The sequence below is a fragment of the Aythya ferina genome (genome assembly GCF_964211825.1).
Source record: "Aythya ferina genome assembly, chromosome: 3".
Taxonomy (NCBI): domain Eukaryota; kingdom Metazoa; phylum Chordata; class Aves; order Anseriformes; family Anatidae; genus Aythya; species Aythya ferina.
In genome coordinates, this window is record NC_140298.1 from 41,990,183 (window position 1) to 42,012,166 (window position 21,984).

General features: G+C 36.0%; 1 protein-coding gene across 5 annotated transcripts in view; it reads left to right on the forward strand.

The window, feature by feature from the left end:
- Nucleotides 1-21,984, forward strand: part of SIPA1L2 (signal induced proliferation associated 1 like 2) — a 140,606-nt gene that overhangs the window by 46,999 nt on the left and 71,623 nt on the right. For all 5 annotated transcript variants that reach the window (XM_084512550.1, XM_084512552.1, XM_084512554.1 and 2 more), the window contains exons 3-6: nucleotides 7,528-9,233; nucleotides 13,459-13,592; nucleotides 15,743-15,931; nucleotides 21,186-21,360. In XM_084512550.1, coding sequence (XP_084368676.1) covers nucleotides 7,769-9,233; nucleotides 13,459-13,592; nucleotides 15,743-15,931; nucleotides 21,186-21,360 — 1,963 coding nt within the window. In that variant the 5' untranslated portion in view covers nucleotides 7,528-7,768. The remainder of the gene's footprint in view (nucleotides 1-7,527; nucleotides 9,234-13,458; nucleotides 13,593-15,742; nucleotides 15,932-21,185; nucleotides 21,361-21,984) is intronic.

Genomic DNA, 21,984 nt, shown 5'->3' on the forward strand with positions numbered 1-21,984 from the left:
AGGGAAGTAAGAAAAATTAAAGAAACGAAAACCACCTTCCCCCTCATCCACCCTGTTCCACCTCTTCCCCCTGAGCAACATGGGAATTGGGGGCTGCAGTCAGTCTCTGACGCTTTGTCTCCGCCCCTCCCTCCTTCACAGTCACTCTCTGCCCCTGCTCCGCTTGGGGTCCCTCCCATGGGATGCCATCCTTCCCAAACTGATCTTGCGGGGGCTGCCCACAGGCAGCAGCTCTTCAAGAACTACTCCGGATATTGGTCAGTACTACAGGGCCCATCTGTCAAGAGCACACTGCTCCAGCATGGGCCCCACATGGGCGGCAGCTCCCCCCAGCCCCCTGCTCCTGTGTGGGCTCCTCTCCACGGGCTGCAGCTCTGGCCTGGGGCCTGCTTCTGCGGGGGCTCTCCACGGGCCGCAGCCTCCTCCAGGCCACATCCACCTGCTCCACCAGGGGCTTCTCCACGGGCTGCAGCGTGGAGATCTGCTCCATGTGGGACCCATGGGCTGCAGGGGGACAGCCTGCTCCACCAGGGGCCTCTCCACAAGCTCCTGCACATGGAGGACCTCCTGCCCTCCTTCCGCACCGACCTTGGGGTCTGTAGGGCTGGTTCTCAGTCCTCTCTCTCCCAGCTGCTGTAGTGCAGCAGTAGGTTTTTTGTGTTTTTTGTGTTTTTGTTTGTTTGTTTGTTTGTTTGTTTGCTTTTTTTCTCCCTTTTCTTAAATCTGCTCTCACAGAGGTGCAAATATCACTTATTGGCTCAGCTCTGGGCAGCAGCAGGGCCCTTTGGAGCCTGCTGAAACTGGCTCTTATCTAAACTTGGGCAGTTTTTGGATTCTCCTCACAGAAGCCACCTATGCAGCCCCCTGCTACCAAAACCTTGCCAGGTAAACCCCACTACACCTACTGAACAGGTTTTAGTGGCTGGGGTAAAGTACATGTCATACAAACAGCTTTTTACTCCTACTTTGTAAGCTCTTGAACTGTGCTGGATACGGAAAGTGTTATACAAAATTTACCTGTTTTTATCTGCTGACTGGTATTTCTTGATTGTTATTACCTGTATCATTATGTATTAAAGACTCTTCATTCTCAAAGATGGAATTGGAATAAATATTCTGCATTATCTTTTTTTTTAAGGATAATGATTTTACAAGAAAATTGTAATTACTATGAAATGTTGCAGGAAGAGAGATAAGTACATCTAAATACATGAAGATAGGAAAATGTCTTAGTCATATGGTCTGCCATACTTCTGTCCTGAAGAGATAATGTACATGCATGTAAACTATGTTCTGGATGTAATTTTAGTCTCCCTGTAGGAAACAGATTACTTATAGCTCAATAAGTAGGATTCTTTCTAGTTTTCCTTCCCTCTGACATGTAGATTCACGAATGGAAAGAATGAAAGGGAACAAAGACACTTTGGTGGATTCTGTTTATTTAAAGTTTTCACTGACACAAGAACTTGACTGACAGGTATATGGTTTCTATTTGCACTTAGTAAAGAATCAGACTGCCAAAAATGATACTGGTTTATGATAATTTGTGAGGAGTTTTCTTCTTTATTCTTTCTCATGGGATAACTGAATGATCAGTGCTTGTACATATTCTTTTAACCCTTTCCTGGAAAAATTCTGAGTTTCACGTTAAGATGTTTCCTCTTTACTTCATTAATTGCATTATAATTTAGGCCTTTGCATATTTTTATGAGATTCCATGATTTCAGTTAAAATAATACAACTGGATTGGAATGGTACAGTTGGAAGATTCATAGTCTGTGTGTCAGTGGTAGTTTTGCTGTTGATTTCAACATAATTGATTTCACTCTGCTACTTTACATGGTTCCACCTGAGCAAGATATAACTTCAAGTCCAATTTTACGGTTAAACTCTGCATAAGCTGCATAACTGAAGAGTTCACAATAGAGCTCTAAGAATAGCAGGCTATCTACTGTCTAGTTTGTTCAGGATATTGAGCTAACCTTAATGCATCTCAGTGTCAACACTTGCACAGAATCATCTAGGTTGGAAGAGACCTCCAAGATCATCTAGTCCAGCCTCTGACCTAACACTAACAAGTACTCCACTAAACCATATCACGAAGCTCTACATCTAGGAAGAGAAGTGCTAGAACTTTGTGATAGGTGTTTTCATATGATGAATTATAAGAAAGAACATATCGATTTTATAACTGTGTTTTTAGTACCATTTCATAAATGAATATAGTATATTTTGAAAGAAAAAAAAAGTAGTGAGTTTAGTATTTAGTAGTTGGAAGGTGCGGCTTATTAACAGATTGTCTTTGGAAAAGCTAAGGTGACATACAGGGCATCTTGACCTTAGGACAAACAAATCTGATGTTTTTGAGGGGGCCTGTTTTTTACTCTTAAACCTTACAGAATTGTTCCTGTAGATATTGGGAATAATTGTATGCTTTTTTTAAAAACAAAAATAAAACCCATCACCTTTCATTGAGTAGCGTAGAACAAGTGCAGAATTTGAAGTTCTATTCTTAAGATCCAGTGCTCCAAAATCAAACGTTGCATCTGTCTCCATACTTACATCTACCCGCCAGTTATTTCTTGGAGGAGAGAACTGTATTTGAAGAAGTGTGTGGTTACCACTGAATCTGGCAGCTGTCCCAAAGTAGTGCAACTGCACTGCTTTAAGAAATGAGGTCTAATACCACTGTTCAGAATCATGTAGGCTGGTGTCACTCTTAATTAGTTTCACCCTCTCCTCTCCAGTTCCCTCCCGCCCCCAAAGTCATCTAGGCTGTGGCATGATTATTACTAGATTATTCTGTAGGTAGGTACACTTCTGTAACTATCATTTCAACAATCACTTTTTCTTCTTTCACATTTATCTTGCAACTGAAGATGACAAATTAAAGAAAGACAGCGCAACAAAGGAAGTGTACAGCAAATATTGCATAGCAGCTCAGATATATTTCCGTTAATCAAATGAGAGGCTTCCCATCTTTCTTTTGCCTCTTATCTATGTCTGCATATTAATCAAGTGCCTGAAATATGCATATGAGAAGTAACCATTTATACTGTAATAGTTGTAGCTTTAATTGTAAATTTGATGTATAATAATCGGAACCATTTTTTTTCATGAACTGTGCTCATAATTTGTTCATTTTATTATTTCCAATCCATTTTCCACAGCTGCAATCTGAATAAGTGGCTCAATTATAGTTACTGTTATCCTTTAATATTCACTGAGTCTCATGGAATACTTTGAAAGAAATATTCTGTTTAAGAACAATTATGCTTAAATATCATGGTTTTCTAAAGACATTTGCATGAAAACAAACGCTTGAAGAGCTTATCTTCCTTTTCTATACTCCTATCTAGAGTAATAATTCTCCTGTGACATAATCAGCTGTCATATGATGTGATGTCACAGTTCAGTGTGACCAGAATTTTCTGTCTTGGTCACACACTTGAAAACCAATAATAGCCCTCATTTTGCCCAAAATTGAGTAATTGAGTAAAAAAAAAAAAACTGAATATCTAAATAATGATTAAAAAAACCCAAAACTCTCTAATGCAGTTGTTCTTTAAAAATAAACTGAAAAAAGTTTATTTAGAAATTGCCTGAACAAAACTTTGTATGATATTTCCTGGTTTTCAAAAATTACTTTTTTTATTTTTTCTTTCACTGAGCAAGGTTAGTTTTAGGAAGTAATACTTTGTGACAGATTTGTTCAGTGGGTTATCTGATTGAGAATTTGTGACAATAACAATGAATTAAAAACTACATTTATTTCTCCTTTGCATTGGTCATTTTCGTTGTTCTTAAAAGGATGGACCCAAAGGCAGAATTTTCTTGCAGACCTCAAATTCCCATAAAGTAGCCATTGTGTAACTATTACTTTGCTGTATCGGCAATATACATAACACTATTTCTTGATGTATTTCTCTTAAGAATGGAAACTAACCAGGCTCTGAGCACACAGAAAATGCTGTGCAGAATGAACTGAATGCAAATGAAATGTCTGATTTTTAGGTTTTGGTGTATTTTTCTTGCCTATACTCCTATTTTATCAAATTGTGCTTCCCATTTTTTAAGGTTAGTAGAGCTTGAGAGTCAGTTTTTACGAATTGTCGTCTTGATAAATAGTAGAGATTAATGCTTTCATCTGAATTATGCATCCTTTTTAGGATGATAACATTACATAATAATAGGGGCAGATTTCCAAATTCTTGATCAACAAAATGACCACAGAAAGACTTCTTAAATAATTCATTTCCATTTATCAAGACTGACGTGAGGCAGGGTTACCCAACAGCCGCCTTTTGACAGGGTAGTCCAATAGTACTCTTCTTATTCATTGCTCTGCTACTGGCACAGGAACATTTGTGGGCATAAATCCAGGTCCCCAGGAAACTTGGAAGCTTTCCATCTTAAAGAACTGTAACTGTGGCTAACAAACCAGCTGCTGTATTGAGCTCAGAAGGAAGTCTTTGTAGCAGCGTGGAAGGAACTTAAGATATTTGCATAACATCCAGCAGCCTTAGTGGGAAGGGTTGGCAAGAGCACAACAGCAGGGTAGGCGGCATCCAGCTTTTTATCTTTTGACTGTAACTGTCAGTGATTCCATTCTTAAATGCTAGGATGAGAAGAAAAGAGCAAGAAATGAAGAACTTGACCGAAAGGACTATACAGAGAGGGGTACTTATGGTCCTGTTGACAAGACAGCATTCTTTGTGGAAGTAATAGTGTATTAAACTTGGCAAACAAAATCAGTTTATAACATAGTATCACCATCTATAGGTGAATGTTTGTGAGTTGCTAAATTCAGGTGGAGAGAGAAAAACATTAAAAAGTACAAAAAGGAAAGAACATAGTGCTATCCAATAGAATAGGTCAGCTGTCAACCAAAGCATGCTGCTGTACTGACTTACAGGAATTTATAGGAACGGTCAGTACTAAAGTACATACGTTTTAAATTAAGAACAGGCTTCAGATGTGTAAAAAAAAAAAAAAAAAAAAAAGTTTACTAGTATAGCTTAAATACATTGTATCACTTCTTTAAATATTATTTCCAATAAGTTGTCAATCTGGAGTTCTAAAACAGATGTGAATTTGGTCTTCTGTCACACAAGCTTTACATAGCAAAGAATAACTGTTGCTTTACATGCTACTTCGTACATTGTACTTCATTTTAAAATATTCAGGTCATACTTCACAAAGTATTTCAGGTGACACCACTGGAAAAAAGCCTTGCTTTCCTGTTGCCTTCAGGTTCTCTCCTGCTATGTACAAATACAGCAGTTTGTGAGGCTGAATAGTAAATCACATTATGGATTTGGAATGGAAGTAAATGGGGTGGTAGTGTTTATTTATTGCTCTTTCTTTTTTGCCTCCCACCATGTCATATCCAAATTAATTTCAACCTGGATTATGTTCCTGGCCTGAATCACCTCTCTTGCACAAGTGTTTATGATGGAAAAAGGGTTAACATGGAAAAAAAAAGGAAAGAAATTTTTGCAGGATAGCCTTTTACAGCCTTCCATGTATTTTCCCATTTTGTATGAGTTTATTTTTTATTTAAAAAATAAACAATATTTGCACGGAGTAATGAATTCTATGAATTGGTTTGTGTAGGTAAAGGCAAGAAGACTAGAAGATGTAATTTACCGTAATTTAAAAAATAAAAAATAAATATTAATCTTCATTAAGCAGTCCAATATTTTTCCTGATTTGTGAAATTGATCTCTTCGTTTTCATTACTTCATATTCTTGCAGAATGATAAATAGGATTCTGGAATAGCTTAGTCTTCCTTCAGTGTTTTTATGTGGTAAAGTTGAATTATGTAAATTTTTTTCTGTTTATATAAATATTTTAAAAAAAAAAAGCTATCGACTTGTCATGTGAATCCCACAGAAGCTTGCTTTTATTTCACCTCTCTGATATTACTCGTGCCACAAAAATGTTAAATATATTTATTGGTATTTTCCTTTTTGTTATATTTTCATGAGTCTGTATTTAAAAAATCCTACCTGCTACTTCTGAAAGATTGTTTTTCTGAACATGTCAGTTGTTTAAACAATTTTTAGTCGTATGAGGAACCAAAAACTGTAGTTTAATTTCCATCATTGGCCATGGAACAGGAGTTCTGAGGAATGTCTGTGTGGTGACAGTAAGCTGTGATACGTTGTTGTCATTCTTGTTACCTGTTCCTGGTAAGAGTCACAAAGAAACCCTGCTGTTCACAGAGCTACTGTAACTGTAGCTTGGATTTTAACCACTTTCACTAGAAGCCTCTTCAAGTTCACTGTATCAAGCACACCTTTCTGTGTTGTTTTTTTTTTTCTTTTTCCTGTCAAGCAGAAAAACTACTGTCAAATTTCAATTTACATCCCTGCCTCACTTTTTTTTTTTTTTTTTTTTGAGAATTTTTGTGGCATTAAACGTAAGGGGGAAAGAAAAAATTTTGAGTTCCTCTTACCATCTCATATCTTCACTGAAGTAAGGGGAGAATTCATATTTCAGTCTAACTTAACCTGATTTCTTTAACTCTCATAAACAAATATTATACTTATATGCAGCATATTAAAAGATCATTATGTTGCCACTTTTGTTTCAAAGAACACATCTTTTAGTATAGTTTTATGTAATGGGTTAAAGCATGGGCTCTGCCTGCAAATTAACCTTCACAGCATGAATCATGGTCATTCTTAAGACCATTATAGCCACTTGAAAAAATGTATTTGTTTCTGTCCTAGCAATTCCAAATTGTAGGTGACTTAACACTTACCAATAGGCCTATTCTCTTCTCTTATTTGTGGAAGGCAGCAGACGTTCTCTACTACAGTAGCTGCATTAACAGTCTAAATTTTTCAGCCAGAGGAATATAATGTAACAGAAGCAATTCTAACTTTTCTACAGCATAAATAAAGGAATGTAAGGAAATCTCTCTTTGGGAAGGAAGAAAAATACATTTATTCACTCCAGAGAGTTTACTAATCCTTAAAATGTTCTTTTATACAGGATATTTTTCTTTATTGAAGGCCCTATTTCACATATTTTGCTTACATTATGTAGCAGTCTTGCCCTGTAACTCCTATATGTGTTAGTCTGTTTCAAGCAAGCTTGAAAAAGATGTCTGAGATGGCTGTGTTCTTCTTTCATGTTATGTAAAAAATAAAAATAAAAATGGTGATTAAATAGAGAATAGGCATCAAAGTTGCTGTCAGTATTGAGAGAGAGGGGAAAAAAATTGTATATGGCTACTATGTTTGGCAGAACCTAGTATGTTGTTCAGTGTGCATGTACTGGTTGGCCCATGAGCAGACATGCAGGTCCAAACTACTCACATCCTATGGGAATCATTGGGGAAACTGGGATTTTTGCATTTGCTGGGGTTTAGGAGGCAAAGAATATAAAACCAGAGAAAGCAAGTCTCATGGGTTCCAATTTCATGGGGTGTTGTGTATGTACAAACAACATTGAAAGCTTACCGTTGTTGACTATAAACTTTTTAATACGCTTTATTTTATTTCTTTTACAAACAGATAACAGAAATTTGCCTGGATTAATGCTGAACTGAATGCATCTGAACTGAAGGAAATGTTTTAAGATTGGTCTCCTGCCAGGAGTTGTACAGAAATGGTGCACTGAGGGTTCTGTTGCTTCTGAGAAGACAGTAACTGCATATTTATACTGCAGTTTACTGGTCTATAAAAAAAAAAATGTAATAATAAAGCTAACAGTAAATTTATGTAACACTAGTGGTTCCCCTCCCCCTGACTGGACATGAGTGATCAAAGGTCTTTGCAAGAAGATAAGCACAAAATTAGCAGAACTTCCTCAAAGTTCAGGGAGTCTTCAAGAAGCATGCAATCTGATGATTATTTTGCAAGAAAGCTTAAAGCTTTGAATGGTAGCATGGGTCCTCCTGTTTCTTCAAATGTATCTAGCAAAGCTGAAAATAATCAATCAAATGGTACACCAGCTGTGCCTAAAATGGGTGTTCGAGCAAGGGTATCTGAGTGGCCGCCTAAAAAGGATTGCTCTAAGGAGTTGAGTAAAGCTGCTTGGGAAAGCAGATCTCCAGCTAGTTATGAAAGCGTTGGATCAGTACATCCAAATGGACAAAATGACCAAACGGAAGGGCAGCAAGAAGAACTAGAACTGGAATTTGCAGAGGGAAAATATTCTATTGGAGATCTGTTTGTTCATTCCCCTCAAAGGGGACTTCATCCCATTAGGCAAAGAAGCAACAGTGACGTGACGATAAGCGATATCGATGCTGAAGATGTGTTAGACCAGAATGCTGTTAACCCAAATACTGGAGCAGCCCTTCATCGGGAGTATGGAAGTACTTCTTCAATTGACAGACAAGGCTTGTCTGGAGAAAGCTTTTTTGCAATGCTAAGAGGATACCGAGTAGAAAACTTTGAACATAAAACCCTTGCTCCATTTGGATTTTCTGAGTTTTTCCACTGTGATCCTACAGTTTCTCCAAGTCTGCATGCTGCTGCACAGATTTCCAGGGGAGAATTTGTCAGGATTTCTGGTTTGGATTATATGGATAGTGCGCTGCTTATTGGTCGAGACAGGGAGAAATCTTTCAAGAGGAGGCTAAAATCAGAAACAGTAGAAACATCTCTATTTAGAAAATTGCGAACAGTTAAAAGTGAGCATGAAACCTTTAAGTTTTCATCTGATCTGGATGATAGACTCGACAGAAATGTGCGTTCTTGGAATTGTCAGAAGTGTTTTGCACATTATGATGTTCAGAGCGTTTTGTTTAACATCAATGAAGCAATGGCTACCAGAGTAAACGTGGGAAAAAGAAAAAATATAACCACCGGGGCTTCAGCTGCATCACAAACTCAGATGCCAGCAGGCCAAACAGGAAACTGTGAATCGCCTTTGGGAAGCAAGGAGGATCTCAATTCAAAAGAGAATTTAGATGCTGATGAGGGTGATGGGAAAAGCAATGACTTAGTACTGAGCTGTCCTTACTTCAGGAATGAAACTGGTGGAGAAGGAGATAGACGGATTGCACTTTCCAGGGCAAATTCAGCATCTTTTTCTTCAGGTGAAAGTTGTTCTTTTGAGTCCTCTCTGAGTTCCCATTGCACAAATGCTGGTGTTTCAGTACTGGAAGTACCAAGAGAAAACCAGTCAATTCACAGAGAGAAAGTGAAGCGTTACATCATAGAGCATATTGATCTTGGAGCGTACTATTACCGCAAGTTCTTCTACGCAAAAGGTAAGTTTTTGTAATGGAACTGATTTGAGGTGTGCATGCATTAGATTTTTCTTGCTTATTAATTTTTTTCTTCTCTGTAGGAATACCTAAGTATTACCGAGGATCTTGAAACTCTTTACTAACATTAAGCCTCTTAATATCCTTCTGTGAGAGCAAGACCACTGGGATATATATAAAACTAAACAGTAGTTGTCTAAGTTAACGAAGTGTGGTTTCATTTAGATAAGTAGGTAAATTAACTTCTCTGTACCAATCTTTCTTGGAGGTCAGGAGGAAAAGATAACACTTATAGCCAGCAAATGTATTGGAAATACTGATACCTGGAGTGGAAATCAATATTTCTTAAAAGGTGTTTCCAAAAGAGGAGGTTTTATTATTGAGGCAATTCATTGCCTTCTAGATTCAACTGTTGTCTTGTGTCTTTGGGGCCTTTCATACTGTACACACGTATGTATGCGTACCCATTAAACAGGGAGCTTTTGATGATATTTAGTTTTTGAGCCTAAATAAGGTTGTCTTGTGACTTTCTCATAGCTTTTTATCCTGTTCTTTTTGGATATGTTGAAACTGCTAAACAGCAAGGTACCCTTGTGAACTGAATAACTAACTTGGTTAGAATTGATATTCGGATAAGAGATTTCTTCTTTGACCTACTTTGTCTGTATTCAGGACTGCATCATGCAGTGTGTGCCCAATCCCTGTTTTTGTGGGAAGGAGAACCCCAAACTACCTCTGTAGCCTTTCCATATCATGAGTTGTAGCTCAATCTTTTGGCTGGTATTAAAAGAAAAAAAATGTTTCTGTCCTTAAGAAGAGTGTTGGCTACTGCCTGAGCCTTGCTGAAACCATGCTTACTTTGCCTTCTAACTCTATTTCAACAGCAAGAAATGAGCACTGTGCTTCTTCCTCCTGTGACCCTTCACAAGGGACTTGAAATAGTGTCCAATACAGTTTCACAATATGATAGAAACCTAGAACATATATCCTGTAAAAAACAAACAAACAAACAACAACAACAACAAAAAAAAAGCAACAATGCATTTAAAAGAGAAGGAAGAAAGAACCTTGATCTGTGATGCAGAAGGAAGAAAAAGGTCCATAGCTAAGCAAGGATGGGCAGTAAATGGGCAGTAAATTCAAAAGTACAAAATGAATTTTAAGTTAGGTTGCAAAGGGTCAAAAAATGTTGAGGGAGTCAGAGTGGAAGAGAATGAAGGGAAACTGAGAAAAGGGTGGTATGTTTTTTGAGGGACAGAGAAGAGAGAACTGGCATAGATGGAAAAGACTGATGAGGATTAAGCCAAATAAAAGAGGACTACTTTGTGAAATGCTTTTATGAAGGGGGAGTTACAGGTTCCAAAAGGCTGACCATATTTTTTGTGTGTGTGAGGAAAAATCCCAGTGGAGAGAGAGAAAATACAAAGAGAAACCGCTTTAAATAAAACTAATGACCTTTCTGGAAAGTTGATGCAAATGTAATTAGCTCTAATTAATTTATGTTCTTGTGTTAGGTACATATGAACTCTTGACAGAAATAAAGTATGTTCATGTTAGTATAGCATTAAAAACTTAAGAAATAGTATCTAAGAGTTTTATCCCACATAGTCCCAATTAATACTGGGAATGTAAATTGTTATTGTCCTTGTTGTTAATTGTTCTGTAGGTAGCATTCTTCAGGAGTAAATATTGTGATGCGTTTAATATTCAGTTATAAGCTGTCACCCTCTTACCTTTATAGCTATCTGTAAGCCATGCCCTGTTCCACATATTTTTTTATAGAGCTGTTAACAGAAGCTACCCGAGAGAAATCTGTACTGGAGAAACTCTTTAGGAGTGAGAGTGAGCAAGTCAAGGCAAACAGCAAAAACTCAATTTTCAGTATCAGTTATCTGAAGGGATCGGGCTTTTGGGAATCTCAAGATTATTTCCAGCTGAACATAGTTTTTACCTAAGCAAAGTTTATTGTGGGTAGAGAAAATAAAACAGGCATTTTGCCTTAGGCAACAAAATGTCTTGCTGCTGTGCTGATCTCCTGTGTAAGAAAAAGTGACATTTATATGCATACTGAGTCTTACTTGATGCTATTCCATGACAGTGAGCTCTTCTAGCTGACTGTTCATTGAATTGTAGATTTAATAGCATAGTTGAATTTAGCAAAATAATTGTGGAAGGATGAAATGAAAATTTAGCAAACAATAGTCACTTGTATATAGAGACATATGCAATGCTACTGATTTTCTTTGCCTTTAACAAGATATCTGTGAAAGAGAAACAACTTTCTGCATATTTGATTTAGTTCACAGTTTTGTAATTGGCACTTGTCAGCATACAAGTTTTATTTCTGTTTTAAGATGCATGGAAGAAACACCCTGGCATGTGTAGCACTAATTATTCCATTCCCTTTCAAGAAATGAGAGATTTCAAATTCAGTCTTCTGAAATGAGCCCCAGTTTTATACTGCATATTTATAAGCTTTGTAACTATTGTTAAAATCAAATCCAACAAGACTGATGTAAAATATGTTAATGTTTATGGAAAATATATTCTCAGTTTCCAGTTAAGGTTTACAAAAGCTAAAATATTTAATCTTTTGGTTTCGATTTATTAATGGTGTCCTTTGGTGAACTACATTTTTGCGGGATAGAATGGGATGAGAAGAGGAATTGTGATTTTTATTTTTTTTAAGGATAGTTGAAATGTCATCATGAGTTGTCCTTTTCCTCTTGTGTGATTTATCCTCATAATACCTCAAGACTTGATGGTTATTACCGTGTTTTTTATTTGTGGAATGCTTGCAACTATTTCTTAATGTTTTTGTATCTGTGTGCTGATATCAAACTGAAAATATGTCCTGAAAGCTTATCAAGCTTTTATGCTAACTCAGTCTTATATAGGTGAAACCTTCTGATTAGAATGAAAGTTGGAAACTATTCCTCAAAATGAATAAGTAAAAAATAGGAGTATTTTACTGTCTCACTTTAAACAGCTAGAAAACAGAACTTATTTTCCTCTTTTATTTCCAGTAGACGCTTTTAAATCAATAAATAAATTCAACAGACCTTCATGAGTTTGATATTAAAAACCATCAAATAAAGCACCAACCTTGTATTAAAAATGTTTTCTCCGCATCCTGCAATATCTGTACTGTTATTTTTAAATTTACTTCAGTTTCTGCAATTCCCATTCTTAAAAATATTTTATCAATTTTTTAATGTATGTTCATAATATCTTTAGTTTTGTATCTCTTATGTTGTACAAGAAGTTAGCAGACATCTGCCAAGCTTGCATTTTTTCTGCTCAGTAATATAGCTGCCAAAAAAATCTAGTAACTGTGGAATACCGTTTTCTATATTTACATCAAAATGTAAGGCTGTAGAAACCTTAACTGAGACGTTTACCCCTTGTCAAAGCCTGAATATGCAGCTGTGGGAAGCTTTAATGTTGAAAGCACTTGGCCTCTGATTATAACTCTCAATACACAAACACACACAAATTAATATTGTTATGGTCTGTAAAATCCTGTTCCATTTTGCCCACTAAGGTTCCAAGTTTTATTTTAACTCTAGACGTAGGAGATAATCCATGCAGGTAGAATGCCGGAGGTGGGGAAGGAGGAGAGGAAAGTAGGTGGTGAGCAGGTCTGTTACTTCATTGCTATTTAAAACATGGAATTATAGCATAAACCAAATTGGAGGAAATTTCTGGAGATCATCCAATCCAATTCCAATTTAAAGGTAACTTTACAGGTAGGTTCTGCACAACCTGTTCAGAACCTTGTCCCTTTAGCTTCTGACCAAGGATGGAGAATTCACAAACTCTGGCAACCTGCTCCTGTGTTTGATTCTCCTCAGTGAGGGGCTGCATCTTATGACTGTGGCATCTTGTCCTTTCTCTCTGTATCTTGGAGAAGAGTCTGGCCGTGCCTTCTCTGTAACCCTCCATCAGGTAGTGGGGTGCTGCAATTACAGAGAGTTTGTCCCTAGCCTGTGCTGTTTCATGGACTTTCTCTGTAGGCGCAGTACTATGCTGGCCTTCATGAGGCTTTTGTCAGTCCATTTTCTTAGGTTGTCAAAGTCCCTCAGAAATGCAGCTTTAGTATATAATACTTTTAATAGTAAATAATATTTTTTGTTGCCACATTTTTTTTTAAATGGGACTTGAACACTTTCTGGGAGATTCATGTTTCATTATGCTTTTTTATTCTTCATTCACTTTTATGCAAAAGAACATCAGAATTACTTTGGAATAGATGAAAATCTTGGACCTGTAGCAGTCAGCATCCGCAGGGAGAAGGTTGAAGATGCTAAGGAAAAAGAAGGATCTCAGTTCAACTATCGGATAGTTTTCAGGACAAGCGAGGTAATATTCTTTCAGTAATTCTGCAAAGGAATTGGAATGTTAACTTAGAATACTGGTTGTTTGCCTGTGGGTATGTTGCTAAATTGGAAAGTAAATCTGTTAATGGGAAAGGGATGTTTGCCTGGAACAAAGTTTTCTTCTTCCCTGCTATGTGAATTTTTTTTCTTTTTCAACAGGCATCCAAAAGGAGGTAAGTTGGCTGAAATTACATATTTCCAAGACTTAAACATAGGAGCAGATAATAAGAACTAAGCTGAAGATACGCTTTGATTAAGCTGCTAGATGTTACGGTTCTAATTGTAGGAATAGAAGATTAAGAGAAGAAAACAAGAGGGGAAAAATATGAAAGCTGATGCTACAACTTAAGTGTACTTTTTTGTATTCTGTTTCAGACTGATTTTTACACACTTTTGTTGAGAAATGTTTTTACACACTTTATATAATTTGTGGAAGGAATATTTCAAGTCCCTGCAGAGGGGAAATGGAGAAGTGTCAAAGTCTTCTCCCTGGTAACCAATGATAAGATGCAAGGGAATAGCACAAAGCTGTGCTAGGGTGTTTCAGACTTAGATATTAGGAAAAATTTCCTTATCTTACCAGTGGTCAAACACTGGAACAGGCTTCCTAGCAAGGTGGTTGATGCCCCATGCATATCAGTGTTTCAAGAGGTGTTTGGATAATGCCCTCATCAATATGCTTTGACTTTTGCTTGGCCCTGAAGCGGTCAGGCAGTTGTACTCAATCTTTGTAGGTCCCTTCCAACTGAACTTTTTTATTCTATTCTATTAATATGTTAATAAGACAATTATTTTTATTTCTCTGGCAGAATAGCTTTTGTGATTGTTGTAGAAGGGCATTTCTCATAATTTTTATTTTAAGCCAATTAATGTCTGTTGCAAAACTAATTTCTGGTTTGTGACAGCAACTAGATTTAATTTGTATAAAAATACACAATGACACAATGTTAACTGTCCTTAGGACTGTTGCTTTTTATTGCTATTAGAACACAGGGAAGTGTTCTTGATGCCTCTTGGCTCATGTGCATTTACAAATAGATGTAGAATCATTTTTTTGAAGCTAGGTTTTTCCTTCATTGCCATAAAAAAGAGGCCTCTGTGTGAGAAGAGCAGTGGTTTAGCTGACTCACTACTAATAAACATCCCTTTTTGCCAAATCCAATGACAATAAAGCAGAATGGTTTAAAAAACATGTAGTTAAGGTAAATGAAGGTGCCATTAACTGTAGCTTACCTCATCTGTTCAACCTCACATTCAACTACTGTGTTTTCTAGGGTAGTATGGCATTAAAATTAATTTCTAGTTTTCCTGCTGTTTTGATTTTTTTTTTTTTTTTTTTGAAAAAAAACTTAGGAATTGGAGTAAGTTAATAATACCATCAGTGAATTTATTTAAACAAAAAACTTAGAAACATAGAATTGTCGAGGTTGGAGAAAAACCTCAAGATCACCAAGTCCAAGCATCAACCGGACCAACTGAGTCACATCATTAAAGCGTGACCCTTAATGCCAAACCTTCATATCTCTTAAAATATCTTCAGAGATCCTGTTTCAATACTTAACCAATTTCTCCATAAAGAAATTCTTCCTAATATCCAATCCAAACCCGCCTGGGTGCAACTTGAGACCGTTTCTTCATGTCCTGTTGCTTGTCACCTAAGAAAAGAGACTGACACACTCCTTTGCAGCCTCCTTTCTGATAGTTGTAGAGAGTGATGAGGTATTTCCTCAGCTTTCTTTTCTTCAGACTGAATGACCTCAGTTGCTCTTCATAAGTTTGGTTTTCTAATCACTTCACCAGCTTCACTGCTCTCCTTTACATGCACTTAACAAGTCTATTTTCTTGTAGTGGAGTGCCCAAAACTGAACACAGTATTTGAGGTGTGGTCTCACCAGTGTCACATACAAAAAGACAATAACTTCCATAGTCCTGTTGGCCACAAATACGTCACTGAGACAACAAGAGCCTGTGTCATTTTTAAAAGTCATTTTGTAATCTTTTTTACTGGTTTAAAAAATTGAAGATAGGGGTGTTTTTCTTCATATTCTGTATTCCATGCTTTTCATAAAACCTGGGTATCTTTAAAAGTCTTCGTAGTATTAGAATTAAAAATGTTTTGTACATTTATTGCAGCTTACTACACTTAGAGGAGCAATTTTAGAAGATGCTATACCATCCACTGCAAGGCATGGCACAGCAAGAGGTCTGCCTCTCAAAGAGGTACTAGAATATGTAATACCAGAGCTGAGCATTCAATGCCTGAGGCAGGCTTCCAACTCACCCAAAGTACCTGAACAGCTGCTTAAATTGGATGAACAAGGGGTATGTAGGATATGACTTTTATTTTAAGGACAATTATTTTTTTCATTTATTGGGAGGGGGGAATCTTAAATATTATGAAGGTAATATTGAAAAACATGGATCTCTAATGCAAATTAATCACTGCCTTGATTTTGCCAATATTTACTCAGTGTGTTTTCATAGACAAAATGAGATTTGAATTTCTAAACAAATTGTTTTTTAAATATATTGCAGCTTAAGAAAAATTATTAAGACTATAGTGATTCTCTTTATACGTGTGAGTGGGAGAAAGGTTATGACTAAACTTTTAATAGTCCACAGTCTTTTTTGTTCTTTACTGTGTACAACTGTTGAATGCAAATGAAAATACATATAATATATTTTATTAATACTGCTTACAGGTAAGGAGGAAAAAGGATATAACATATTAAGTCCCTGCATATAAATCTCTGCATTTTTGTGTTGTTTTTTTTTTTTTTTTTGAACACTAATTTTCTGATTAGTTTGCAGTAGTTTTAGTAGAATAGAATGCTTCTGGGTTCAAACAACTGAAATTGTGATTGAGACTATGTAATGAATTAACTGCACCAGCAATGAAATATTCATATGCTTTAAATATGGAGAGAAAAATGATAAGGTTTATTGGGTTCAATAAAGTAAATCTGCTTCATTAAAACTAGTAAGTAAATTCATAGCTTCTGAACAATTTGGAAGGATGGGTTTATTGAAGGCTTTTAGTTCAATTTTAGAAGCCATGCTTTATGTTCATTTAAAGTAAAGATTGCGTTTTCATTGCAAAAGTCAATATCTGTCTGTTGAGGTAGAATCAGCTGATCGATCCATTTGATTATAATGGTGATATAACTATTTTTTATGCTAATTCAGTTTCAAATGTAGTGATTGTGTCAAACATATTGGTGTCTACCAGAATTGTCTTCTCCTGTGACTGTAACAATTGCTTAAAACAAAGCAGAGATAGACAGAGGAAGATTTCTTTTTTTGGGGGGTAGAATATTAAGCTAGTTTTGTATGTATGTTTTACTACTTATGTTCATTGGAGAACTTTTAATTGGAAATTAATTTTGTCCAATGTCTGTTTTTTCATGTGTTTTTCAGTGTTTCTGGTAAAACAAAGGGAAATCATTAGCACTCTCCTCTGAATATAAGAGTTCCTAATCTCCTGTTGCTCTCTGTCTTTCCTCTCTGAGCACCAGAGTGAGTTTAGGTTCATGTAATAAATAATAATTACTACTTAGAGAGGTTGGATTTTCTAGGCAGCATAGAGTACATCTTTATTTGACCTCAGTGGCATATTTCCCAAAACTCACTAAGCATTTCCCCAAAATTGGAAATGGAGATTGTCCAATGAACTGACCAGTATATTTTTAATCATTAACTCTTAATTTTGAGAAACAGCAGTACATAGCACTGAGTATTATTCTGGGTGCTCGGTTCTGAAAAATTCAATCCTGTTATGAAATGGGCTGTCACCAAGCAAAATGTAATATTAATGTATCTTACATGCTGCTTATTGTGAGATAATTACTTGAATATAGAGAGAAAGCTGTGCATAGAAGTGGCATGAGATCCATTTATGCTTTTAATCCTCTTATGTACTTCATGCTTTCAGTTTATTAATCAACCAAATATAAAAAGAGTTACGCTTGGTAGCTGAAAGTGACAAGTGGCTGAAATGTCATGAATTTTAAAATATGAATTGTGATCTAGAGGATTAATGCTATTACCAGAATGATAACCATTTTGAATAAAAGTGTATTAAATATTTGCATAGTTCTTCAGCAAACTGAAAACTGTGTCAGTTTTGTGAAACAGGTAGAGAAAGAAATGAGTAGTTTTCAGTGAAATCTAGTGTGGGTTGTAGAAGAAACATGTGGCTAAAACTCTATCCCTAAAATGACAGTAGAAAATAGATGGACATTAGATGGTTGACCTAATTTGAGAATGTAACTAATTCCAAGTTACTCTGGTATATGATGAACAGCATTAGGTTTGATTCTAAATTTACAGGAAAAGTCAACAACTTATCTACAACATAGGATTTTTTTTTCTCCGTTCTCCCCCCAGATTCCCCTCCATATTTCTGCTAATGGTTTATTGTATATGGTTTTTGATAGTTTTGTTTGTGTTTTTTTTCTTTGGTGTTTTTTTTTTTGTTTGTTTTGTTTTTTGTTTTTCACATCCCATTAGAAATGCTTGCTTTTCTCTAGACCAAAGTTTATAGAAAGCCCAAAGAAAAAAGGAACTTAGAGTGCAGGGATATTTAGTTGCTACTGAGGTTCCTTGCCAGAAAAACTCTAAAGTCTTCACGTTGTGTAAGTCATCAATTTGTTGTTGTTACACGATAAAGAATCTATACTGTACAAGAAGACAAGATGCCAGGATTCAGTAGTAAGTAATTCTGGCTAAACATGGTCAGTTTGAGTCAGGAGGGACTTCTATGCACACTTAATACAAATCGTATACTCCAGTAGCTAGATTAGACATTTTCTGATGTCTAATATTTCTAGTTTAGAAATCACGAAATCAGAGCCGTGTCTGAAATTCTTTCCTTAGACCTGTATAAGTATGCAGTGCCATTCCAAAACTGGCAAACTTAATTGATTTTAAATATTCTGATATTCTGACATTTTTCACATCAGTTAATGGCCCATATAAGGTGCTCCCAAGCCTCATTTACATACAACTCTCTTGGACATTGACTTTCTAAAGGTACCTTGATTTCTGTTTCTGCAAAGCCCTATTGATTCTGAGCTGAGTCACTTTGCTGAAGTCTGCGTATCTTGTGGATGTGAGTGCTCCTAGCACACAGTTGGAAATTCAAGTTATTTCAAGTGTGCTTGCCCCTGCTGTCTTGTTTAGGAATAGTGTTATGGGTAGAATCAACTTTGTGTGTAACTGTTGAGTGTTTGCAATACTTGTCCGTGAATTGAAAACTCAGGATTCATTCCTTCATGGGCTGGGCAGTATCACATCTTTACCATCTCCTAGTACAGTATTTTAACCAGGAAATGCTAGGGTGTTTGGAGAACAGGTATACTTCACTCCTGTTTGGAATTATACTGATACTTAAGATCTAATTCAAGAATCACTCATCTCCTTGGAAAGACTGAAGGAGTGGGACTGCCTATTTTTGAATGGAATATTTTGCCTAAGTGGTTCTCTAACTTGCTGTTCATTCACACTGTTAGTTGTTGCTACTGTTGTTAATGGCTCAGTTAGTGCTTAACTTCTCCATTCCTCTGTTCTAGTGCAAAGTCAAGGAAATTAACTTAAATTCCCTGTGGTTTAAGTTAAGCTATTTGACACTGAGCTGGGATGGAGGTGGCAATGTGTTTACAATCATTTTAATTTTCTGCTGAAAGTGTTAAGTAACAGTGCTGTTTCCTATAATCTGAAGTTTATAAGAGCAGTTCTAGTTTCCTCCACAAAGTGTTCATGCTAGTTTTACACTGAATAAATAGTTTCCAGTGTGCGATTTGGAACATTTTATTAGATACCTAACTCTCCCCAGGCACTGTTTCAATATGGGGATCAGACAAGGAAGCATTCCAGATGACTATTATATATGCCAATCAAAATGAAATGACAAGAGCAAGCTGCGAGCAACCCTGCCCTTTCCCTCAGGTTAGGGGTCTGACTCAGGCACCTCTAGTGATTCTGTCTGTGGCCTTCAAAAAATCTTCGTTAATTTGGACATCTTCAGGATTTTTTATATGGTAGTAGTTGTGTTGGGTCTGTAAAACCACCACAGTAGTGCATGAAGGTAAATAATTAAACCAACAATGTTGCTGTTAAACCTTGAATTTTGTTAGAGACATTGAAAAGGGACTTTAAAAAGCAATAGCATCTTGAGTACACAAAAGAATAGGTTAGAAAAATCAGTAAAGCTCTTATTCTTCCAGAAATGTTGAGGATTTGGATAGTGATTTTTTTTGTTTGTTTTAATTGATGCTTGGCAGATGCCTTATTTATACACAACTCTCCACTTCAAGTGGAGAAATGCAGCATTTATTGAAGTAGGAAGATTTAAAGATTATTTGAAGTTTGGAATTATATCTTTGACACTTCTTTCTTTCATTTATGTATATTTTCTTGACTCAATATTTGTGTTCTAGTCTTATAAATTTTCCTAGAAATTGCTGTGATAAAACATCAGTGTAGTAGCATGTCTGTGGAGTTTTACAATACACTTAGCACAGCTGACCGTGTTACATATTACTAACGTGAAGCAGACTGTTCTTGTCACCTTTGATCTAATGGGAATTATATTTATACAGTCTTTCACATTTTAGACACTAATCCCGAAATTTGATTAAGAGAAGTCCACAGCTGGAGAGCTGAGTAGCATGTATATAGACAAATGTGTTAAAGGAATCTTGTGTGACTGATGGTCTCTGTCAGTTTGTGAAGCTCTAATAGTTGTCAGTTAAGAATAATAGGGCTAATACATTCACATGGAGGTTCCCAGTTTGTCATTTTAAGTACGCAAAACAGCAAAGAAAACAAGACAATGCTCTGACTGAGAAATAATCATGTCTTTTTATATTGATATCCTAGAGTTGAGAGTCTAGTTTGATTTCAGTTAAGAGTTTTCTTAAACAGATTTCTAGTTTGAAGTATGCTGTACTTTGGACAGCTTATGTTTACATATTAAAACCTTTGAAAATAGGGAATAATAGTTTTACAACAGACAATTTTATGGGGTGGACAAAGGATTTATTGAACAATAAAACAAATTATTGTTTGGAGACAGTTTTTACAATGTCTTGTTAGAAATAGGTTTTCTGAATGGCTGCTGTTATGTAATTAGAAAGTTTACAGAGCGGGAAGTTCACATACAGGGATCGGTTTGGCTCAATTTTTAAAGGTAGAAATAAAGGAAAATAAACTCACCTTGTTTTAATCTGAGAGAGAACACAAGTCCACAAAAATTACCAGTTAAAGTCCTCATACTATAATATGCAGTAGAGATTTTTCTTCTGTAGATAACTAAGTCAAAAGTCTTCAAGTACTGTCTTTAGCCATTTGGATAGTGTCAGTCCAGTTTTCTTTCAAGATTTGTATGTGTTGTTGTTTTTTTGTTTTGTTTTGTTTTTCATAGTGACTTCATTTCCCAAAACACTTAAATTTTCATTTTTCAATATTTTCTGCCAGACATTGTAACAGTGTCAATATTTTTTATTTATTCTAGTATTGATTTCCTTAGCATCTGTAATATTTCCTTTCTTCTACTTTTTTTTTTTTTTAATTCCAGCTGAGTTTTCAACACAAGATTGGTATCCTTTACTGCAAAGCAGGCCAAAGCACAGAGGAAGAAATGTATAACAATGAGATGGCGGGACCAGCTTTTGAGGAGTTCCTTGATCTGCTGGGCCAAAGAGTACGGCTAAAGGGGTTTAGTAAATACAGGGCTCAGCTAGATAACAAAAGTAAGTTATGTTCCTGATCTATAGTAGAAATTATAATTCTCCATTTGATCTCTTACAAATCCTGTTTTGTGTTTTCATTGTCTTGACCTTGGGTTTTGATTAGTAATGTTATGTGGTAAATAAGGAAGATGAACATGTATCATGCCTCGTCTGAAAGGTTATTTACTTCCTTTGCGATATTAGTAGAACTGAAAATTAAAGCAATTTATTTAATTTATTAAGATTATAATAACTATGATTTTTGCTGTATTTGAGAATTTCACAGCTACATTTTAACATCTTATTCTTACAATGGCAAAATAGAAGACAAGTAATTTGAAATCCGGAGTCAGGAAACGGGGACATTTTACTACTTTCACCTGAACTTCTTTGCTTCTGTTTAACCAACGTATATGTTGAGGTTTATATTTGAGTTGCAATCAAGTTTTCTCAGTTTTCTTTTCTCACACATGCACACATTCAAGTTTTATCACATAGACAACTTTTCTAATACATGCATAATAAGCATGTTAACCTTCTGTAACTGATAAACATTCATCTACCTTACCAATGTATTATTGCTATCCACTTCCTCAGGTCTCTCAGTTTCCCTAAGTAATATGGTTCAGCAGTGCAATAATGTGA